This window comes from Phalacrocorax aristotelis, chromosome 1, assembly GCF_949628215.1.
Source record: "Phalacrocorax aristotelis chromosome 1, bGulAri2.1, whole genome shotgun sequence".
Lineage (NCBI taxonomy): Eukaryota > Metazoa > Chordata > Aves > Suliformes > Phalacrocoracidae > Phalacrocorax > Phalacrocorax aristotelis.
Window position 1 is genome coordinate 141,828,769 of NC_134276.1, and position 19,585 is coordinate 141,848,353.

The window sequence follows — 19,585 nt, forward strand, 5'->3', positions numbered from 1 at the left end:
ATGTAAGCATGTGAAGGATTGAACTTGGAACTTCAGCTATTCTTGAGATGAATACATGTTAGATACAATGTAACTTGCTATATACATTTTAAAGAAAAATGCACGACATCATGGTACACAAATGCTATGTTATTTTCCTGAATCTAAAGAGTTGACTGGACGAGGGAGTGGTTCCAGAGATTTTTCTCCTGGTGCTTGGTAGATCTGCCCTAGATGTTTGCTACTAGCACACAAAAACGATTTGTGCAGAAATCTGTCAGTTGTTAGATTGAGAATTAGTCAAATGCTATGATTATTAGTTGCATTTGTTCTTCAGAAGTTATTTATGACATTAAGGTTTTTCTTATATGAATACGTAAAAAATAATTAAAAAGGTTCTCAGTCCAAATAGATTTAATTCTATGAGTTTTTAACTCTCAGTACAACTTCTTTTATCCTCCATTCTTGAAGCACTTTTTAATCCAGAAAGACCTTTTTTCCATCCCTGCTCCTTATTCCCTTGCAGTACATCACACCCCTAACCACCATACTTAAAACCTTACCGGGCATTATAAATCTTAAGGTATCCTTGTGCTCTGGTAACAGGTGTTACTACTCTGTCTGCATAATGCCTGTAATATTCAGTGTTAGATCCTCATCAATTAGTTCAAGTGTGCATTTTGTTGCCCACAGTCTCATTGCTTTTTTGCAAGTGTTCAAGTTGATTCTTGCTGATCATAGCTCATTATTTAGCTATAACTGACACAGTCCTTTTGCTAACAATGTTATGATATTATCAACTAGACTACTTCTCTGCCTAAACAGTTTTCCTGTAGAGTCCTTCCACTGATATCCCTACGTATGGCGCTGCGTCCCTAGTTATGTAACTACCTCCTCCTGTGTGCTAGAATCAGGCACGGGGGTTGCAGTTTCTTTGTTGCTCTCCCAGTTAAAGTCGTTTCAGAAAGCTATTGCCCTGGTGCGTGAGTGAAGCCAATTATTCACGGAGACTTCAGTGAGTGTATCCTAGTGATCAAACATCACAAAACTTTTCCAGCTGCTGCAGTCTCTTCTGTTGATTAGAAGCCCTCCTTATAGGAGACTTCTAGAGACCTCCTGAGATCCCCCTTCTCCAACTCTTTTTCTCAAGATGATATAAGTACCTATGTTCCAATTGAATGGGACACTGATTACACCATGTGTGCAAACAGAAGTAGTCCGCCGCTGGTGTATATGTGCACTTACTCTCTCGGACCCAGACATAAAGCCAGTGTTCTGATATTTTTTTTCCTCTTAGAAGAAAAGTACTGCCTCTGAAGTACACGTAGTTTTTACCTCTTGCATAATTAATCTATTAACATCACAAACTATTGTCATTGTAAATGTGTACCTTATTTTCTTATTGCTCCTTGGCTAACTATTAACATGTATGGTACAGGCTTAATGTCAAATCATCACAAACCTTTCATGCCAGCCTAACTCTGCTCCATGTGGAATTTTACTACTGATATCGGTAGGATTGGGTTTAGGTCATTGCTAACTCACACACATTTTACAGGCTGAAATTTATTATTTATGATTTTTGCAGCCAGCATGAATGTAATTTTTTTTTTTTTTTTTTTTTTTGTCCAAAACAGGTCAGCTTCTGTAAAGGAAAGCTGGTGGCTTTGTGCAGTGAGAATGTCAGGAAAAAAAGGATGCTACTCTCACTGGAATGATATGAACATCATTTTTAAACTGGGCTGGAATGAAAATCTAATGGCAAAACTCCGTTTGAGTTCCTTGGATTTTTTCTGTCTGTTAGATCATGCTTTACTTCCAAGTCTTTCATATATTAAGATTCACAATCTTAGTTCTAAATTTCTAAAATCTGTATGCGTGGTTGAAAACTGCACTTAACAATTGGAAGCATAACTTTCACTGGCCCCACAGGTGGAATGAAAGTAAGGGCATGAGTAACAGGAGACTTCCCAGAGCAGCTGTTCTCAGAGCCTGGTCTTCCTTGTGTCAGAAAAGGAGAGAAGCAGTGACAGCGGCAGTGGAGCAGAGATGTGGTCAGATACCAAAGTTGTGTCTCAGAACAAGGATGAAGTTTGGCAGCTTCAGCTGTGTGGTTAGGAAGGAGATGCAGTTGCCTAAGATGGGCAAAATGCTCTCAGGGTAGGGACAAATAACACTGAAAAGAAAGCCTTCGGTTCCGAGTAGGTAGGCTATAGCTCCATTTAAAAAGAAGGATGAAGTTGAATTGAGAATACTGAAACTTCATGCTGATTTTATTTCAGTGCTATCAAGATCACAATGGCATGCAATTTTAGGATTTGTGAACACTCACTAGTTGTACTAGCCGTACAAGAGATGCATAATAAAGGGAGGAGCAGCGTGCATCCATGCCAGAAGAATATGCTTTCTGACCACTAACTCCTAGGTTTGCTTTGCAGTAATGTTGGTACTTATATTCATTTAATGATTGAAACACATTTATAAAATCAGGGATGGCAGCAAGGCTTATATTAACTAGCAAAAATTGACAGATTATTTGCACATTACAGTATTTTTTTCTTTGAAGTAGGAAATGAATGTCCATGTAGCAAAATTATCCAAGGATCTCAAATGATTGGCATTGTGCTAAGTAAAATGCATGTATTTGAATATTTCTGTGGATCCATATGGAAAGCTTATGAGGACCAGACATTCTGAAAGCCTTGGGGCTTTAAAAATTTAGTAGCTCAATTAAAAATTTAATCAGCATTACACAGATCTCTAACTGTGAATAGATAGGGAAGTAACAGTTTGATGGGCACTGGCTGTTTACTTTTTAAGGTAGAGTAGATAAATCTTAAAATTAGCTTAAATCAGTCATTTGAAGCATGACAGACTATTCTCCTCTCTAAATTAGTAGGAACAGAGATAGGAGCATCTGTATCACCTGTTCAATAATACTTCTCAAAAATAGCGGAATTGCATGTGCAAATTCTTATACTTCAGAATCAGTTGCTGTCTTTGCAATAGGCAACTTAAGAGCCTTTCAGGTACAATATTTTTATCTGAAGTATTTCTGTAGAAATAAGGCTCTTTAATCCTCAGGATTTAAGCAAAGTTATTTTCAGGAAAAATACTTTTTTTAAAAAATGCACTTTACTGGATCTCTGATTCTCAGAGAAACAAAGACAGCAAGTAAATTTATCAATTTATTGTAACCTGTGTAAAGCTTTTTCACTGTGTACTAGGTCTTGCTGGGATGGGGTTAATTTTCTGCACAGCACCCATATGGTGACCAAAAACCAGTGTTGGTAACACACCAGTATTTTGGCTATTGCTGAGCAGCCCTTATACAGCGTCAAGGCCACTTCTGTTTCTCATTGTGCACCCAAGCGAAGAGGCCGAGGTGGGCAAGAGCCTGGCAGGGGTCACAGCTGACCCAAACTGGCCAAAGTGATATTCCATACCATATCACAGCATGCTAAGCAGTAAAATTGAGGTGGGAGTTTATCCACAAATTGCTCAGGGACTGGCTGGGCATCAGTCTGCTGGTAGCGAGTGATTGCTTTAGCATCACTTGTGGGTTGTTTTTTGTTGTTGTTGTTATTGGTTTGTTTTTTTTTCTTATTTATTAAATGGTCTTTGTCTCGACCCACAAATTTTCTCGCTTTGCCCTTCTGATTCTCTCACCCATCCCACTGGGATGGGGAGTGAGCAAGCAGCTGTGTGGTGCTTAGTGCCTAGTAGGGTTAACCTACCGCACACTGACTACCAAATTCAGACTGTAATTCAATCATCATGTTATGCTCTTATTTGTACATTTATTTTAATCACTGACACACATTTTACTATTTAAGGATTTGCTTAGGGCTACATTTCATTACAGACATCACTCCTTCTCTGACCTGATGTTATCTTTGTTCTCCCTTAATTCCATAGTCATCCTTCCCCTAGTTTTCATCCCCAAAGAAGTTTGGGGGTTGTTTTCCTTTTAAAATGGGCAAAGGACCCGTCTAGGGATCAGGGGATGCTTTCACATGTGCTGTTAAGTAAACTGCTTCGCAGTGATGAGCAAGCTAAACTTCTTGGGGTCCTTATAGCCCTCTAGCGCATTCTCACTGTGCAGTGTCTCTCTCAGAGCACTGTATAATTTCAGAAGTATGGAAATATTTGATTGCTTATGAAACATGAAAAACTAGTTTTAATCCTTATAGCATGCACTAGATGTATATACAGGTCAGGTGTAACCTGGCAGGGCTGCTGTTCACTTGTGGTAGCTTAACACTGATGTAATTCACTTTAAGTTTTAGTAATAACATAAGAAAAAAAATGACATTTTTGCTATTCTGTTATTTGCAAAGCTAGTTCTAGCAATAAATATCTTCCATAAAATGTCCCAAACTTGAAACAACTATCAGTACTGGCGGTTTCAGAAATTACTAACATATAAGTAGGTGTAATAATGTAACTTCTTTTAAAAGGAAAAATAAGTTAATATATCTTTAGCCATAAAAGGCATTATACCGGCATTTTGAAAAAAATTACAATTCTGTTGGCAATGCATGATAAACAATTTGTGTTGCACTCTAAGGCTTTGCAAGTATCAAAGAAGAAAATTTTGTTTCCTAGGAGCAGCTGATATAATCGAAGTGCAGATATTCCAGCTAAGAAGGAATATGTCAAGATGGCTAAAAAGTGAGAACTGTCAAATTGATCAGTTTGACAATTATATTTTTTCTATGGCCGCAACTGAAGTAGTACATACATTAAGCCATTTAATCCTGATAAGAAATTTGTAGGTTCAGTGAAAGTTATCCTTCAGCTGGATAGGGAGAACACTGGACAACGTGGAGAGAAAAAACCCAAACAATAATGTTCTGGACATAAGCAACCCCCAAAGGAGAAGAATGGAAAGACATTGTTCTTACTAGAGAGTTTATCGCACAGCTTTTTGATATATTACGTATGTATCTTCCTTTGAAGCATCTGAAGCTGGCCATTTATCAGAGAAGGATTGGATGGGTGCTCTTCTGCTGAATACTGTAAATAAAAATACTGTGCATAAACATCACTATTGGAAGCGCCGTGCTATACTATGAAGGCTACCCCTTTACTTATATTTATTAAGTCCAATAATAAGACTTACTTTCTGTTTGTTGACTTCAGGCATAGACTCACCTTTTTTCCTAGTAATGGTGACTAGTGGAACTGACACATTGTAATGCATGTAATGCACCCTCGCAAGCTGGTATCAAACATTTACAAAACACTTAGGGACCTTTATAGGTGCCTAATCATGTGCAACTAATTCCATTTGACTTACCCCAGATCATCCATGTGTGCACTGGACCTACAAGAGACCGGCATCTCCTCCACTGGAGGCTGGAGACCACACAGGACAGACTGGGGCAATCTTAGCTGGCACTGGAGACCTGTATTTAAGTAACTGAATCAAGCTCCTGTTCTTGTTACAAATCAAATACTTAGTTAAAAGTTCGATTTAGTTTGTGAATTTCTCCCATGCCACGTGTGTCTCTCATTATTTTCTAGGTTTACTTTTCCAAAAACAAATGATAGGTAGTTAAAGACTAAAATGATGATGGGACAGAGTGCAACCCCAGCAAGTTTTGTTGATATGGAGGTGGGAGGAGTGGCTGATACACCATAGGGTTGTGCTGCTATCCAGAGGGACCTGGACAGGCTGGAGAAAAGGGCTCAGTGCTAAGTCCTGCACCTTCCTGGGGAGGAACAACTTCAGGCACCAGTATGTGCTGGGGACCAGCTGGCTGGAAAGCTCCATTGTGGCTCCATTGAGGAGTGCTGCTGGCAGCTCAAGGGAGGTGATCCTTCCCCTCTATTCAGCACTGGCGAGGCCACAGCTGGAGTGCTGTGTCCAGCTCTGGGCTTCCCAGTACAAGAGAAAGATGGAGCTACTGGAGAGAGTTCAGCAAAGGGCCGCTGAATGATGAATGTGACTGGAGCATCTCTCATAGGAGGAAAGGCTGAGAGAGCTGGCACTGTTCAGTCTAAGGAAGAGAAGGCTCAGGGAGATCTTATCAGTGTATATAAATACCTGAAGAGGGGAGGGTGCAAAGAGGATGGAGCGAGGGTCTTTTTTTCAGTGATGCTCAGTACCAGGACCAGAGGCAATGGGTACAACCTGGAACGCAGGAGGTTACCTCTGAACATCAGGAAATGCTTTTTGGTTTTTTTTTCCCCTGTGAGGGTGACAGGGCACTGGCACAGGTTGCCCCGAGGAGGCTGTAGAGTCTTCATCCTTGGAGATATTCAGAAGCTGTCTGAACGTGGTCGTGGGCAACAGGCACTAGCTGGCCCTTCTTGAGCAGAGGGGTTGGACCAGCTGAGCTCCAGAGGTCCCCTCCAACCACAGCCACTGAGTTTTTTTAAAAACCAAATCAATCATGGAACACTTACATTATTGCTATGTTAATTAAGGGGGAGTGCAGGGAAGTAAGTACTTGTTCAGACAAGTACATGTAAATGCAATTGCATGCTGTGTGGATTTTGGAACAGGATTTGAACACAGATCTGTTGCGAGAGTTACAGAGGGTCTTGAAATCCTAAGCCTAGAGAAAGACAATTTCTTTACTGATGATAGCATCCTCAGATTTGGAACATACATTTTTCCCAGGCAGGGCAAGAACAGATATGTAATTAGTTTTCTCAATATGTATGTTCCTTTAGAAATAGTATTCTTCTAGCACTTTCAATTTCTGACTGAATTAATCTACAAAAGAATTTTCTCTTTTGTTAAAGTAATGATGACAGGTCTCTGTGTGTGCGTGTATATATATATATATAAAAAAATGTAAAATGTTTAGAGTGGTTCTCCTTCACTCAGAGGGCAGTACAAGTTACCTTTTCTCTTCAGTTTAGTACTAGTACTCTGGTTTTTGTCCTAGGCTCCCTCTATACACGCAAATAAAGAAGTAATCTCCACTGTCACAACCTTAAAATGTGACTAGACCTACAGTAAGCGAGAGAGATTCCTGAAATTAATATATTTTATAAAATTGAGAAACAAAAGTGTAGGCTTTTTTTAAGCAACATAGAAATGAGGATTAGATAGATGAGGTGCACAGATGCAATTACAGATCAACAGGGACTATGTGCAGAGGAAAACAATACCATTAAGCTAAACCCATGCAAGCCATTATCTGTAACCTCTTGTACTAGTAAACTGATACAAAAATCATACACTAAGTTACAAGGGTTAATTCTGTCAGTCTAAAGCAGATATCCTGTATTAACTGGTGTGACTTGATGAAGTCCAGCTACCCCCAGCGTTGCTGTGCCTCTGCTCTGTGATCAGAGTAAAAACATTTCACCGCTAAGAGCGTTCAGGCTCTTGACTTCTACATTTCACTTTCCTTAGAGCGTAACGCCTTTGGGGGGGGGGGGGTGTCTGTATGGTACACGTGTAATCTTAAATGATGCTGTAAGGCCTACCATAACACAAACTATAAATCAGTTAAAACGTTGGAAGTATATGGAACCAAATATTTTCTTGTAAACAAGACAAGTCATATGTGGTTGCTTATGACCATACTGGAAGGGATCTATCTCCTGCCCCTCTGCATGCTTGATGAGCTCAGGGAGACTAAGATGACTGCACAGCTGCCAGATAAGGGCTGTTTGCAACCAGTAGGCTTAGAGCATGGTCAGAGCTTGCATCTGCCCACAGTCTTACCATGTAGATGTAACCACAGTGTGCCTGTTGCCACATGACACTCAGCCTCAAGTCTGCATTCGAAGGATATATATGGAGAGCATTTCTTTTTTTTTTCCCCAGGAGAAGTGATGGTGAAATCGGTGTGACATATTCCTGTAAAAAATGTTCTCAGAGATGTAATAAACACTTTACATGAGAATTTATAAAGGGAAAGTGTAAGAACTCCTGGGAATTGCTGTATTTCTATTAGTTTTATATATTTGCAAATTCAGAGCTGTTCAGATCTGTTATACTGTTTTGTAATTACTATTTCTGGCAGACTAATCCTTATAAAAGAAAGACCGTTAGAGTAGAGAAAGTATTTTTTGTTAAGAAAGGTGACTATAAATCAAGTGCCGTCAAACTTTTATTGCAGTTTTTACATAGACTTTTTGTTTTTATGAAGTCATTCCAGGAGAATCAAACATCAACATTGTTGGGTGTTTATGGATATCCATATATTTAGACCAGCAGTATGAAATGTTTCCCTAAATATTTTTGTGCTTCTTGGCATAGAAAGCATTTTTTCCTCTTCCCTTAAAAGAAATAATAGTGATCAGAAATATAGTAACAATAAAAGTTAAAATACAATAAGAGGCTAAGTACTGTAATATTTTAGTACTAAATGTTATGGTGTTGAAAGTTCTGAAATACTGTTTTTCAGAAATCAAACAATTGTTTAAGCTTAACCAATGAAAAATTATACTTTATAACATACAGATAACACAAGTGACTCATAAAGCCAATATTGTTCTTTGTTTTACAGTGTTGTCTGCACATTTTCGGGTCTGCGAGCCGTATACGGACTACAAAGGTCGCTACCACTTTGGTTTTCACTGCCCCCGTCTTTCTGACAATAAATCTTACATCTTTTGCTGTCACCATAACAACACAGTATTTAAATACTGCTGCAATGAGACAGAATTTCAGACTGTTATGCAGATGAACTTAACAGGGAACGCAGATGGATATATGCATAAGTAAGTAAATGAGTTTTGAAGTATTCTTCACCAGACTGTTCCTGGTCTAGTAACATAGTCTGAGGTGTACTTAATGGTGGAAGCGATTAGATTAATTGCACATACAGAATAACATTACTAAAAGGTTTTTGCTGTTATGGAACTCCTAAAAAAAAGAATATTTTAACTTTGCTTTCTTTGCTTTCACATGGGCTATAAACGTTGCTAGGAGAGCCTGTATGTAAAAGTTGCATATAAATGTAACAAATACAAAGTTACATATAAAAGCTACAAAAGTCTCCCTGTGACCCCAGTCTGATCCAAACTGTGTTGAAATGTGTATCAATAAAAATAAAACCCAAAGCTCTCTGTAGGGGAAAGAGGGATGGAGTTGACATTTTCCACATCAACCCAAATGTATGATTTTGAATGTCTGCTGTTTTGAATACAAATCTCTTGTAATCACCAACCTTGGGGAACAGGATGTATTTGCTTATATGCCAATATCGTGATGTCTCCTTGCCTGTTACCTGGGATACTTCCATGTACTGCTGGAGCCTATCCTTCAAGATAAATCGCAGTAACTTTTTTTCTAAAGAACCAGTAAGTAGCAAGTAAATCTTTGTTACTGATTACTTATTATGACAAAATCCTCCCTTGTGGTCTGTCCCTACCTAGTATTTGAAATTCTGGCCACACTAGTCTGCTGTGATTTCTTCTGGTGCAGAAGGCAACTTTCAGCTGATGTAAAACTCCAAGGTTGAATTCTGATCTATCTGCTTTCCCCTGCCGTTTTATTCTGGTATCTGGTACCAGGGCAAGGAAGGGGGAGGTTAAAGACAACTGGAATTCCACCCTATTGATTTTTGTTTACAACAGAGATTTTAGTGTTTTCTTCTGCAGTGCCAAACTCGGTGTGTGGCCATTGATTCCTATGGAAGCAGGTGCAAGGCTGCTAGGAGGCTATGGTGCTGGAATACTGATGTTGGCTCTTCTAACTCGCTGTGTGTAGCTGTGTCCAGCAGCAGCCAGGTCATAGAGTCAGCAAGCTGTTGTCTTCCTTCACAACCACTCCTCATACAGCTCTGCCTAGAGAAGTTTGAAACTTGCATAGATGTAGAAGTTGCATACTCTAACTTTACAGGTGTTAAAGTGACAAACACCTACTATAAAGAGGTCTGTGTAGCGCATAGTGTAAAAGAAAGACAAAAATATATTCTACCCTTATAAGACACCTTTAAATCAATGTGGATCTATACTGTCTTGTTACCGTATGTGCAGCTATGTCCTTGAGGTGAAATTTCCTTGCCTTGGCCTTGTAGTGCATCTGGGAACACCATGAGAACATACCACACAGAACGCAGTGGAAACACTTCAAGTTGATCAGGCCCATTAAAGGCCATCCATTTTCTGTACCCTTTGTGCAGTCCAGACAATCTAGAAACAGGTAGCACCCTCACCTGGGGCTACCCAACTCTGCCAGCATATGTGCTTCCAGGCAACCTGGTGGAGTTTATACCATGCTATACCCCAGTGCCCTGTGCAATGCGTGCTCTACATACACTCTGTGGTAGACGCAGGATGTGCTGCCCCTTTGTTTACTCAGATGACCATGCTACCCCGGCAGCAATCGGATGCCTGCCTGAAGAGAGATCCTCACAGCACTCGGTAGAGAAGAGCTGTGTGTGTAGTTGCAGGCATAGCCAGAAACTGCTTCACACTCAAAATGATAAAAAACCAGCTTCAAGAATGGACTGGTGTGGCTGTTTCCCCCCCACTTCCCAAGTTCTTTGTCTTGCACACAGCAAATTTGCTTTACTTATTCTCTTACTGTTCTGTAAACCCTGCACCAACACTGCTGAGCAACTAAGTCTGCCTAACAGGCAGCTTCAAACATCATCAGTGTCTGGGGCGTTACTGGTCAAGTAGAACGCCAATGCTTCAGGATTTTTTCCAGTATCTCAGGAGCTACTCCATGTAGTCATGGCCAGAGCTTGCTAAGGTAAGGCCCTTATGTTCTTCCTTTTACCAACAACCTGAAATGGACAGGGTGATCAGCCACTTTCCAAAGCAGACAGGTACAGAGGAACAGGTACAGTCTCATTGCAGAATATGCCCTGGGATATAGGAAATTTCCCTGCCTCCTGTGTTCTCTGTGAGCATACCTGCTCACATCTGTACATGTACACACGTGTGCACACACCCACAGAAATAAATTTAGGGCTGTTTGTATTATAGGTCTGTTGTGCGTGAGCAGTTCCTCAATGGGAAAAAGGTAATTTGGCATTCTATGAACTACAGTATTTATTTTAATGGAAATATTTAGAGCATAGTGTATTATATTAATTTTCATTTAGCAATAGTTTGTTATTATAAAAAGTCACCTCATTCAGTTGTGATGGAGAAAGAGCTACCTCTGTAGTCTTTGTTGGTAAGATTCATGGTTGAGAACCACCTGCAGGCTGTTTACCATGTATGTCTCCAGTCCAGAATTTCCTGTGGACGTTAGCTGTGTGCTGATCTTTTGCAATAAAGAGCTTCTGGAGGTGTAGCTTAGAGAAGCGCAAACATGGAACCACTATTGCCTTTTTGTAACTTCCTGAAACATCACTTCCAATAAATCAGTCAGGGCCAGGAAAATGAAGAGATGCTAACCTTCTATGTAAAGCTCCACCAATGCAGTGAGACAAAGGAAGAGATCTCTCCTCACCCTGAGCTCACTGAGATCGGTAGAAAAACTTCCTGATAATTTTACTATGCTGTGGAGGGCAGAAGGAAGTGAAGCCTAGATGCCTACATTTAAAACATTGTAAAAAGCATCTTAATTAATACGCTCTGGCTTTCTTTAACATATAGGATAATTTAACTTTATTTGGATTCTAATACATCCAGGGTTTGCTTTACAGTAACAAAGTCGGCTCTTCGTTTAGATCTTATTTCACACACCACTGGAAAAAATTCTGATGAAACCTATTGTACTGTGGCTGGGGAGAATGATTTAGGATATGGGAATAGCAATGAACTGAAAAAAAGGATTATAGTTTTCAGGGAAGAGTGATTCAATATTATTATCTGGTTTATTACAATATTATTATTTGGTTTATTTTTCCCCTAGCCATTCTTGTGATGATCAACAAATTTCTTGTTTTATAATACAGTTGAGGGAAAAAATTTAATGAAGTGACTTGTAACTTCTTTGTCATGGCACCGCTGAAAAAAACACATTTGTCTTCTACAGTCACACAATATAACTATAACCAGGTTTATTTACATTTTTTCTATTACTATAACAAAAGATTTATATGTTTTTATAAGTGCAGAATACTGGGCTATTATATCTTTGTGATCACGCAGATTAATCAGTCTATAATATTTTTGAATGTAAACAGTTCATTTAGTATTAAATATAGAAATACCCATGATGTCTAAGAGACAAGAACAATTCTGCCATCCAAAGTATTTTTCCATAAAACTTTGTCTAATAAATCGTTTAACTGTTCTTAAAAATAGTATTCACTTGAATCTAGTATTTGTACTCTCAGACTTTCTATTATGCATGTTTTGGTGGATTATCAGCAGCGCTACTATGCCAGGGGTCCTTAATCTGATACTGGAACAGTGTTATGGCAGTCTGTAATGCATTGATGTTTTTCTTCGTCTCTGATTCTAGTTTCTTCAGGGTTTATTGGCTTTTGCACACCATGCTACAATATCACACCGAAAACAATGTGAGGGTAGAATAGCACTATCTTTCTCCATGTACAGCGTGTCCCCACAGAGCTGGCATTTGCTTAAATATCTCCCAGAAAGTCATCTGTACAAGAAAGGGGAAAAAAAAAATTATCAATTCCACTACCAACTATTGCAAAAAGATGTAATGTAGCTGGGAAGACCTCTTAGGTACTACAGTAACAGATTCTACAGGAAAACACAGGATTGGGAAGGGCCTTGAGAAAATAGTAAAAACAAAATGGGGGCGGGAGGGAGATAATATTTAAAGTGTACATGCAAAAACTGCCCAGATTTCCTCAGTGTTAGAAGTACCAAGGCATTTGCTAGGATGTAAGTGGGGCAACACTTGAAAACACTTAAAAAGTGTTATTACTGCAAGAAAGAGCCCCGTTTAAGGAGAAGAGGGAAAGAAACAGTTTCCATGGCCATCTGCCCACAGTTAAACTCTGCAGCTGTAGAATTCCGCTCACAATTGTTTTGATTTATACTTTTCTTAAGCCTGAATTCCCAAATGAATTATTTTCTGTCTATGTGCTGCACATAAAAACCAACAAACTCTTCTAAAAACAAATATAGCCTGGTCCTAACCTGCTTGTCATCTGTCTTAAGAAGTTAATAAATTAGATGGAAGGAATCACATGGGGTAAGAATACTAATAAAAGAACCTGTCTTTTCATTTGTGTGTAGGCAAGTTAGAGAAATCTAAACAGGACTCGGTAGATGGAATAGGAGGAGATGGATGGTAAAAGTATTTATTGTTCTCAGAAAGCCCAATTCAAGGCTCTCTGAAGTTGGAGCAAATCTTTCCATTTACACAAGTGGGCTTTCTGTCAAGGCTATACCATATATGCATCATATTTCTATAAAAGATGAAGTATCTTAAAATAATGAGCTGCTAAACTTTTCAAATAGGTCCATGAATTACCCTCTTTCACAGAAAAGCTAAAAGGAAATTGTCTTGTAACTTTTACTCCAGATTTAGCTTTTGTGTTTGTGTGCCAGCAGCAGCAGAGGACTGGGCAACATAGCTTTAGAAGTAATTTTCAGTGATGCATTGCTAAACCTTGTGCTGAACCTAAACAGAAACCGCCAGAATGAGTGACTGGGAGGGGCAGGAACGCTAGCAGGGCAGGGCAAGCTTTCCAGCTGGGGAAGGGGAGAGGAGATAACAACCACACCGTAACAACTTGTTATACTTGATTGTCCCTGTGAAGGAACAAACCCCTATAACTTCAATCTCAGTAAATTTGTGATCTTGTCACACTTTATTTTTAATTGAAATGAAACTTCTGCACAAAAGTACAGGAAAATCAGATTGCAGGATGAAACACTTACAATTAAATCATTCAATTCAATGAAATGAGAGCAAGTCTTAGGAGTTTTTTGATTCCCAGTTCTTTTCTGTGTCTCTGGCCTTACTGTTATTCAGTGAAAGTGAGATTGTTTATTTTCTAATTAAGATATCATCTGAATTTGTAGGGAAGTTTTATTTTTTTACTATAAGTAGTAGCCATCAGCAAAATTACTATTTTCTACTATCTTTATAGTTTGAGAAGCAGAAAACATGAAAGTATGGAATTTCCCTTTGTGTTCAAAACATACTACTTATTAAGCTTGCTTGTGATTTTTCACAAGGCCCTTTTGATAGTGCTGTTGTCCTACTGTCTCTTAATTAAAATAAAACAGTCTTTCATTTTTGTACATGTGAGAAACAGATGTTATTTAGGAGGAGCAGATGGATAACTCACATATGGTATGATTAATAAATTGTTGCCTTAAGTTGGAACACTCAAAATAGCTCTAATTTTTGCTAACTAAAATTTTGATGGGTGAAATTAAATATCTAAAATACAAACAAATTCTTTTGAGATAGCTATAAGAAACGTTCCTGCTGCTCACATTGTTGCCAAAACAAAAATAACATGTTTTCTAACATTTCCATTCTTACTATGGATCAAATACGGGTCACCTATTTGTAAAATGGTTCCTATTGGCATTAGTGATGAAGAACAACAGGATTTTATTACAGTGGATTTCTGCCTGACTTCTTCAGCCTTCACTTCCCTTTTATCTATATTAACAGAAAACAGAAGAGTTTACCCCAATAGGAATAAATCCACTGAAAGTCAAGAGTAGCACTGCTGAGAAGCCTGGATTAACCAGATCCTGTTATATTTTCAAGTGCCTGGACTGCAAAGATTTTAATGCATTACAAAGGTCTGCATACTGTTGTGTGAAGTTAGGCACACATGTGTAAGTCTTTAGTAGAGGCAAAGACTCTTGAGTTAAGGGTTTTCAGAAGCACTATTTTTTGTCTACTTCCAATCCTCCTGGAAATTTACTGGGTTTTTTATTTATTGATTGATTGATTTCTTAAATCCTAGGCTTGCGTAATCCTAAAGTTACACAGGAAGGGACCCATTAACAGCTCTGACCTTCCTCTTGTTACTTAGAGTTATTTGCTATGCTTAGATTAAATGAGGTTCCATGTTACATCTGTATTGTGAAAAAAATCATTCTCTGGTGAGGAGAATCAGTCTCAATACGTGCTGATAGGCAGCAGCACAGAAACTAAAATTATGATTTCTTGTCTGATTTCTCATTTCAAATCTTGTTTATTTTAGAATTATAAAATGAAGGAGTCATATAAAAGTTTAAATGGAAGTGAAAGTTTAAAGCAGAGACTTGAAATGTTTTAGATCTGAAAAGGCTTGGGACATATTTTTAAAATGTCAAAATATCTTTCTGGTTTGCATCTATAATATGTGCTCTCAGCCTTTTTTCTTCTTACAGCACTTCCATTTTGATCAATGTCCTGATAAAACACCATTCCCTCAAAGTTTCTCTGAATTCTGTGAAAGAGAGCATGGTTGAGTGTGTGTTCAATTTTATTCATGTAAGTTCAGGTTCACATAGATGTGGGTTGCCCACCTATTACTTCAGTACAATTTTTCTCCAAGACTGTCGTCTTAATGATATTTTTCACTAAGTATCCCTTCTGCTTGCTTTTGTTTTTACAATCTCTGGTACACACACTTCAACGTTAGCTCATAGGTCTACATTAGCCTTCTTTGCTGTATACCTAACAGTATCATTCCTACCCATTTCTTTCCTTCTCTGTTCTGATCTCATCCTCCCCACTCACAGAGTTTCCAATCCAAACTGCATTTACACCTGACAGTCATTTTTATTTTAATAATATGGCATCTCCAGCAGATATTTAGTGCTTCTGCCCCTTTTTGATCTACAAATTTGTGACCCCTTATACCTTTTCTTCCTTCCCCCCGCCCTTTCTTTTAATATCTTTAGTCACCTCTCATAGCTTTACAGCTCCATGCACTGTGACAGGAGCTGACAATTTTCAAGGCCTTTACCTATTTATACACATTATAACTATCCCAACATATAAGTATAAATGTAGGACATATTTCCTTCCTGTGGAATGCATTGTATGATATGATCTTGTCAATGTTCTTCCTTCCTAAGTTTGTTTACCAGCAAACTAAGGGATCTTTAGCAGTTGCTCTTGAAAGCTTATCCTTCTACTAGTATCTTCTGTATCCAGCAATAATTAATTATTAAATTCACAGCAAATCCAAGCACATTAAACACCCTTTAAGGCAAGTAGTTTATAATGCGTGAGAAGTGAATGTTTTAAATAGTATAGACACTCCTTGGTCTCAGTTATTACAGCATATTTCACACAGTTAACCCTCACTCTCATAAATGCCCTGTCACTTTCAGTCGGGTGACTCTCTAGGAATGAGAATTTGCAGAATAAGACATACCACCCGTCAACTGTGAATATACCAGTGGTCTTAAGGCATTGAAGCTAATTGTACACCAAACTTAAGTGCTGATATAAATACACAGGTGAGAGTGAGAAATTAAAATATTTGTAAGACAGGGGGCCTTAGATTCTAAAAACCTCCCATGTTACACAAATAGCTGTATTTAGATTGAAATAATAAATAATCTTTAAGGACACATGGTTTAGAACAAAATTTTTGTTTTCATCCATCTATATATTATATTTATTTAATTAATGAGACAAACAAACTTCTTAAACTAACGCAATGACCGTTACCGATTTGAGATAATTTTCTTGTTTTCCCTTTTTTTCTTTCACAGCAACTACAGTGCACTGTTAGGAGTGTGGATCTATGGCTTTTTTGTGGTGATCTTGCTGGTACTGGACCTTTTATATTACTCTTCAATGAACTATGATATTTGCAAATTTTACCTGGCACGGTGGGGAATCCAGGGAAAGTGGATGACACAGGGACAGAGCCGATGGATTAACCCTGCTCAGGATCCAAGCCAAGTACAGACACAGCCTCAGCCAGAGACACAGCCTCAAACTCAGCCACAGCCTCAAACATCACAGACAGTACATACTTTAAAAGGAGATGCTTTAAGCCCACCCCTGATGTCTTTTCAGAGTACATCTGCCTGGTAAGTAAGTTAAGCCATATTGTGATTTTTTTTTTTGACTGTGGTGTTTGGTAGTGTGAACAAACACCTCTATTTGGAAGTGCCTGTAAATTCAGGCTGAACGGCATCATTTCTAGCACATAATTCTTTAATCATGAACTGTCTTACAGAATTACTGCTTGGAGTGATTTCTTACTCTGGAATATATTAAGTAATCTTTTAATGCTGTTCTCAGAGAAATAGATGCTGCCATTTTTCAGTGCTAAATAGTTTTACTACTCTGTGGTCCAAACAAGCTACAAATCTTTGTTCTACATTGGCCATTATAAAATTAACTTTAATCTGGTGTCAAAGATTAATTGCTATGTGTATCTGTTGGTCTGGTTTTAAAAGATTGTCTAAATAGCAACACTGATATACCTTCAAGATGTCACAAATTCACACTATATGTGGCATGAGACACAAAAACGACATAAAAAACAGGTTACCTTTTTTTATATGCATAGCCAAAAAAGCATAGCTTGATCTCATTTGACAGAGTGACACAAGTAGGCTACTGTAAAGTTAAATGCTACAAAAACAAAACAAACCCTCCCAAAAAACCCAGGCCAAAAGGGAGACAGATACTTCAGGAGCAGGCAGAACACGCAATATAAATAGAAGAAACTAATACTGATAGTGATGGGGCAAAATGACATTGAATGGTTTTGGACTGTTTTTACCAAAGAAAACAGGAGCAAAGGAAGAGAGTTGAATAAAACGATGCTCTGAATAAAGTGTCAAGAAAGGCAGGTACTTTCTTCTTGATAAGAGAACATGAAGATTTTCAAGGGAGCAGAGAAGGTACAGGGTCACCAGCGTCTTTTAAAAGTGTTCCAGAAGGCTGAGTGCTGAGTTTTGGCAAAACAAAGTAATCTAAGAATGAGTGGGGTGAAAAAGATGAGAGCAGTTCCTGAAGCTGTAGAGCACATAAAGCTACAACGTTGATCTTGGTCTGAAAGCTTTGGGTAGCACTGTGTTGTGGATGAGATGACGACAGCAGTAGTCCTTTTAGTTCATAACTTGCCCTTTGATTAAGTGTAAATCTAGAGCACATAGGGTTGAAGATTTTTCTTAATAGAAAAGGTAGTGACAGTCTGACCCAAGGACAGGATCAGTGAAAGAGGCGGTCGTTTGGCATGGTAGCCAGTACTGGATGTATCCAGTGCAGATCAGACTTAAGGACCATTCTAGTAGGCCTTGTTCAAACAGAAGAGTCTAACAGTGCTACTTAAGATAGAGACTTGCTTGTGCTTAGTTGTAAACGTTCTTCTTTTTACTTCCTCTTCTCTCCTTTTATCTAATTCCTTCAGCTTTTTTACACATTGATTTGCCATTTGTCAGTCAGAATTGCCATACAGGTTAAGACCAACATTTGTAGTACAATAATTGTATTCTAACTTAATCGATGTGTGTGTGCGCGTGCGCTTGTGTGCATATGTAAAAATGTAATGACTGCATGTTGTGTATATATAAAAATATCAGCATGGTTATACCACTTGGTAATTCCACCATACCATTACAAATTAAAGGAAACTATTCAATAATTATTGAAGGATTCTTGGTCACGTTCCATTACTGACTTTTGTTGTTCTTTTTCTTTGCTTTTTTTAAAGCATTAAGCGGAGAATGTATGTTAGGATCAGGTGAGCATACCCTATATGCTCCTCTTCCTGTGTTTGCAGGAGATGAGCATTGATAAGTCACTCCAGTAACCCTCACCCCTACCCCCATAAACTGTCTGTCTGCGCTCCCCTCAGTTCCCATAAAATTGTTTCTTTTTTCCTAATCCTTTCATTGCTCAATGGAAGAAATAAGTAGATGTTTCCTTAGCAAAACAATATTTATCCCTTGTATTTCAGCATGTAAAACACTACAGGAGATCTTTTTCAAGTTTATAACCTGCAACTTTTGAAACTCGCAACCCCTTAACTGAGTGCATAGATGGCTCAGTCTGAGTTGGATACATAAAAAATACCAGGAAAAAGGTAGTAGGCACTGGTGATCACAGACAAGGTGTTTAGCATGTGAAAGAGGTTTTTGAGTAAAACTCTCCCTCAGAAAATGACAGGCTTGTGTACTATAGCAGTTCCTAAGACAGTGGGGAATAAGAGGAGGTTGCCTGGTTTATTTATTAGATAATCTGAAGATTATATACGTGAAAATATGGCAATTTTGCCCTAGAGAAATTAAGCTGAGTTTGAGAGTCCGGTTCTGCTGCAGTCTGTATTTGATGAATGACCTCAGTACTGTCTACTCAAATGTAATCATACTATCAGTGAAGAAGTGCAAGGGTGTTACTGGATTTATAATTTCCACCACTGGTTTTAAAATTGCCTAATCTATTCATATCTTTCTGTATTTTATACCTGAATTTTCATTATTCTAGGTGATGATACCAATCTCTTAGATGCTTTTGTAACAGCAGGTTTCCAGTCTATGAAATCAACTCTTCAGTTTGTGTTGGCATTTTTATTGTGTCCTAAAATTATCCCAGCTTTTCCCTCCATAAAGAAAAATAAGCATTTTTCTTTAGGACCTCACAAACACGCTTGCGTGTGTGTGTATATATATGTATATATATACATGGTATCGTACCATAAGAACAGTTCCTGTTTACAGATGAGCTTTTTGAAAATACAAAATAGGTATTTTTTTTTTTTTATCCTGTGACATGTGCATATAAGCCAGGACTTAAAAACTTAAATACTGTTAAAAATATTTTCCAAAA

The 19,585-nt window shown here is 38.2% G+C and overlaps 1 protein-coding gene across 3 annotated transcripts in view; it reads left to right on the forward strand.

The window, feature by feature from the left end:
- SHISAL1 (shisa like 1) overlaps positions 1-19,585 on the forward strand; it is an 83,392-nt gene that overhangs the window by 37,566 nt on the left and 26,241 nt on the right. For all 3 annotated transcript variants that reach the window (XM_075112765.1, XM_075112775.1, XM_075112759.1), the window contains exons 3-4: positions 8,457-8,670; positions 16,513-16,836. In XM_075112765.1, coding sequence (XP_074968866.1) covers positions 8,457-8,670; positions 16,513-16,836 — 538 coding nt within the window. The remainder of the gene's footprint in view (positions 1-8,456; positions 8,671-16,512; positions 16,837-19,585) is intronic.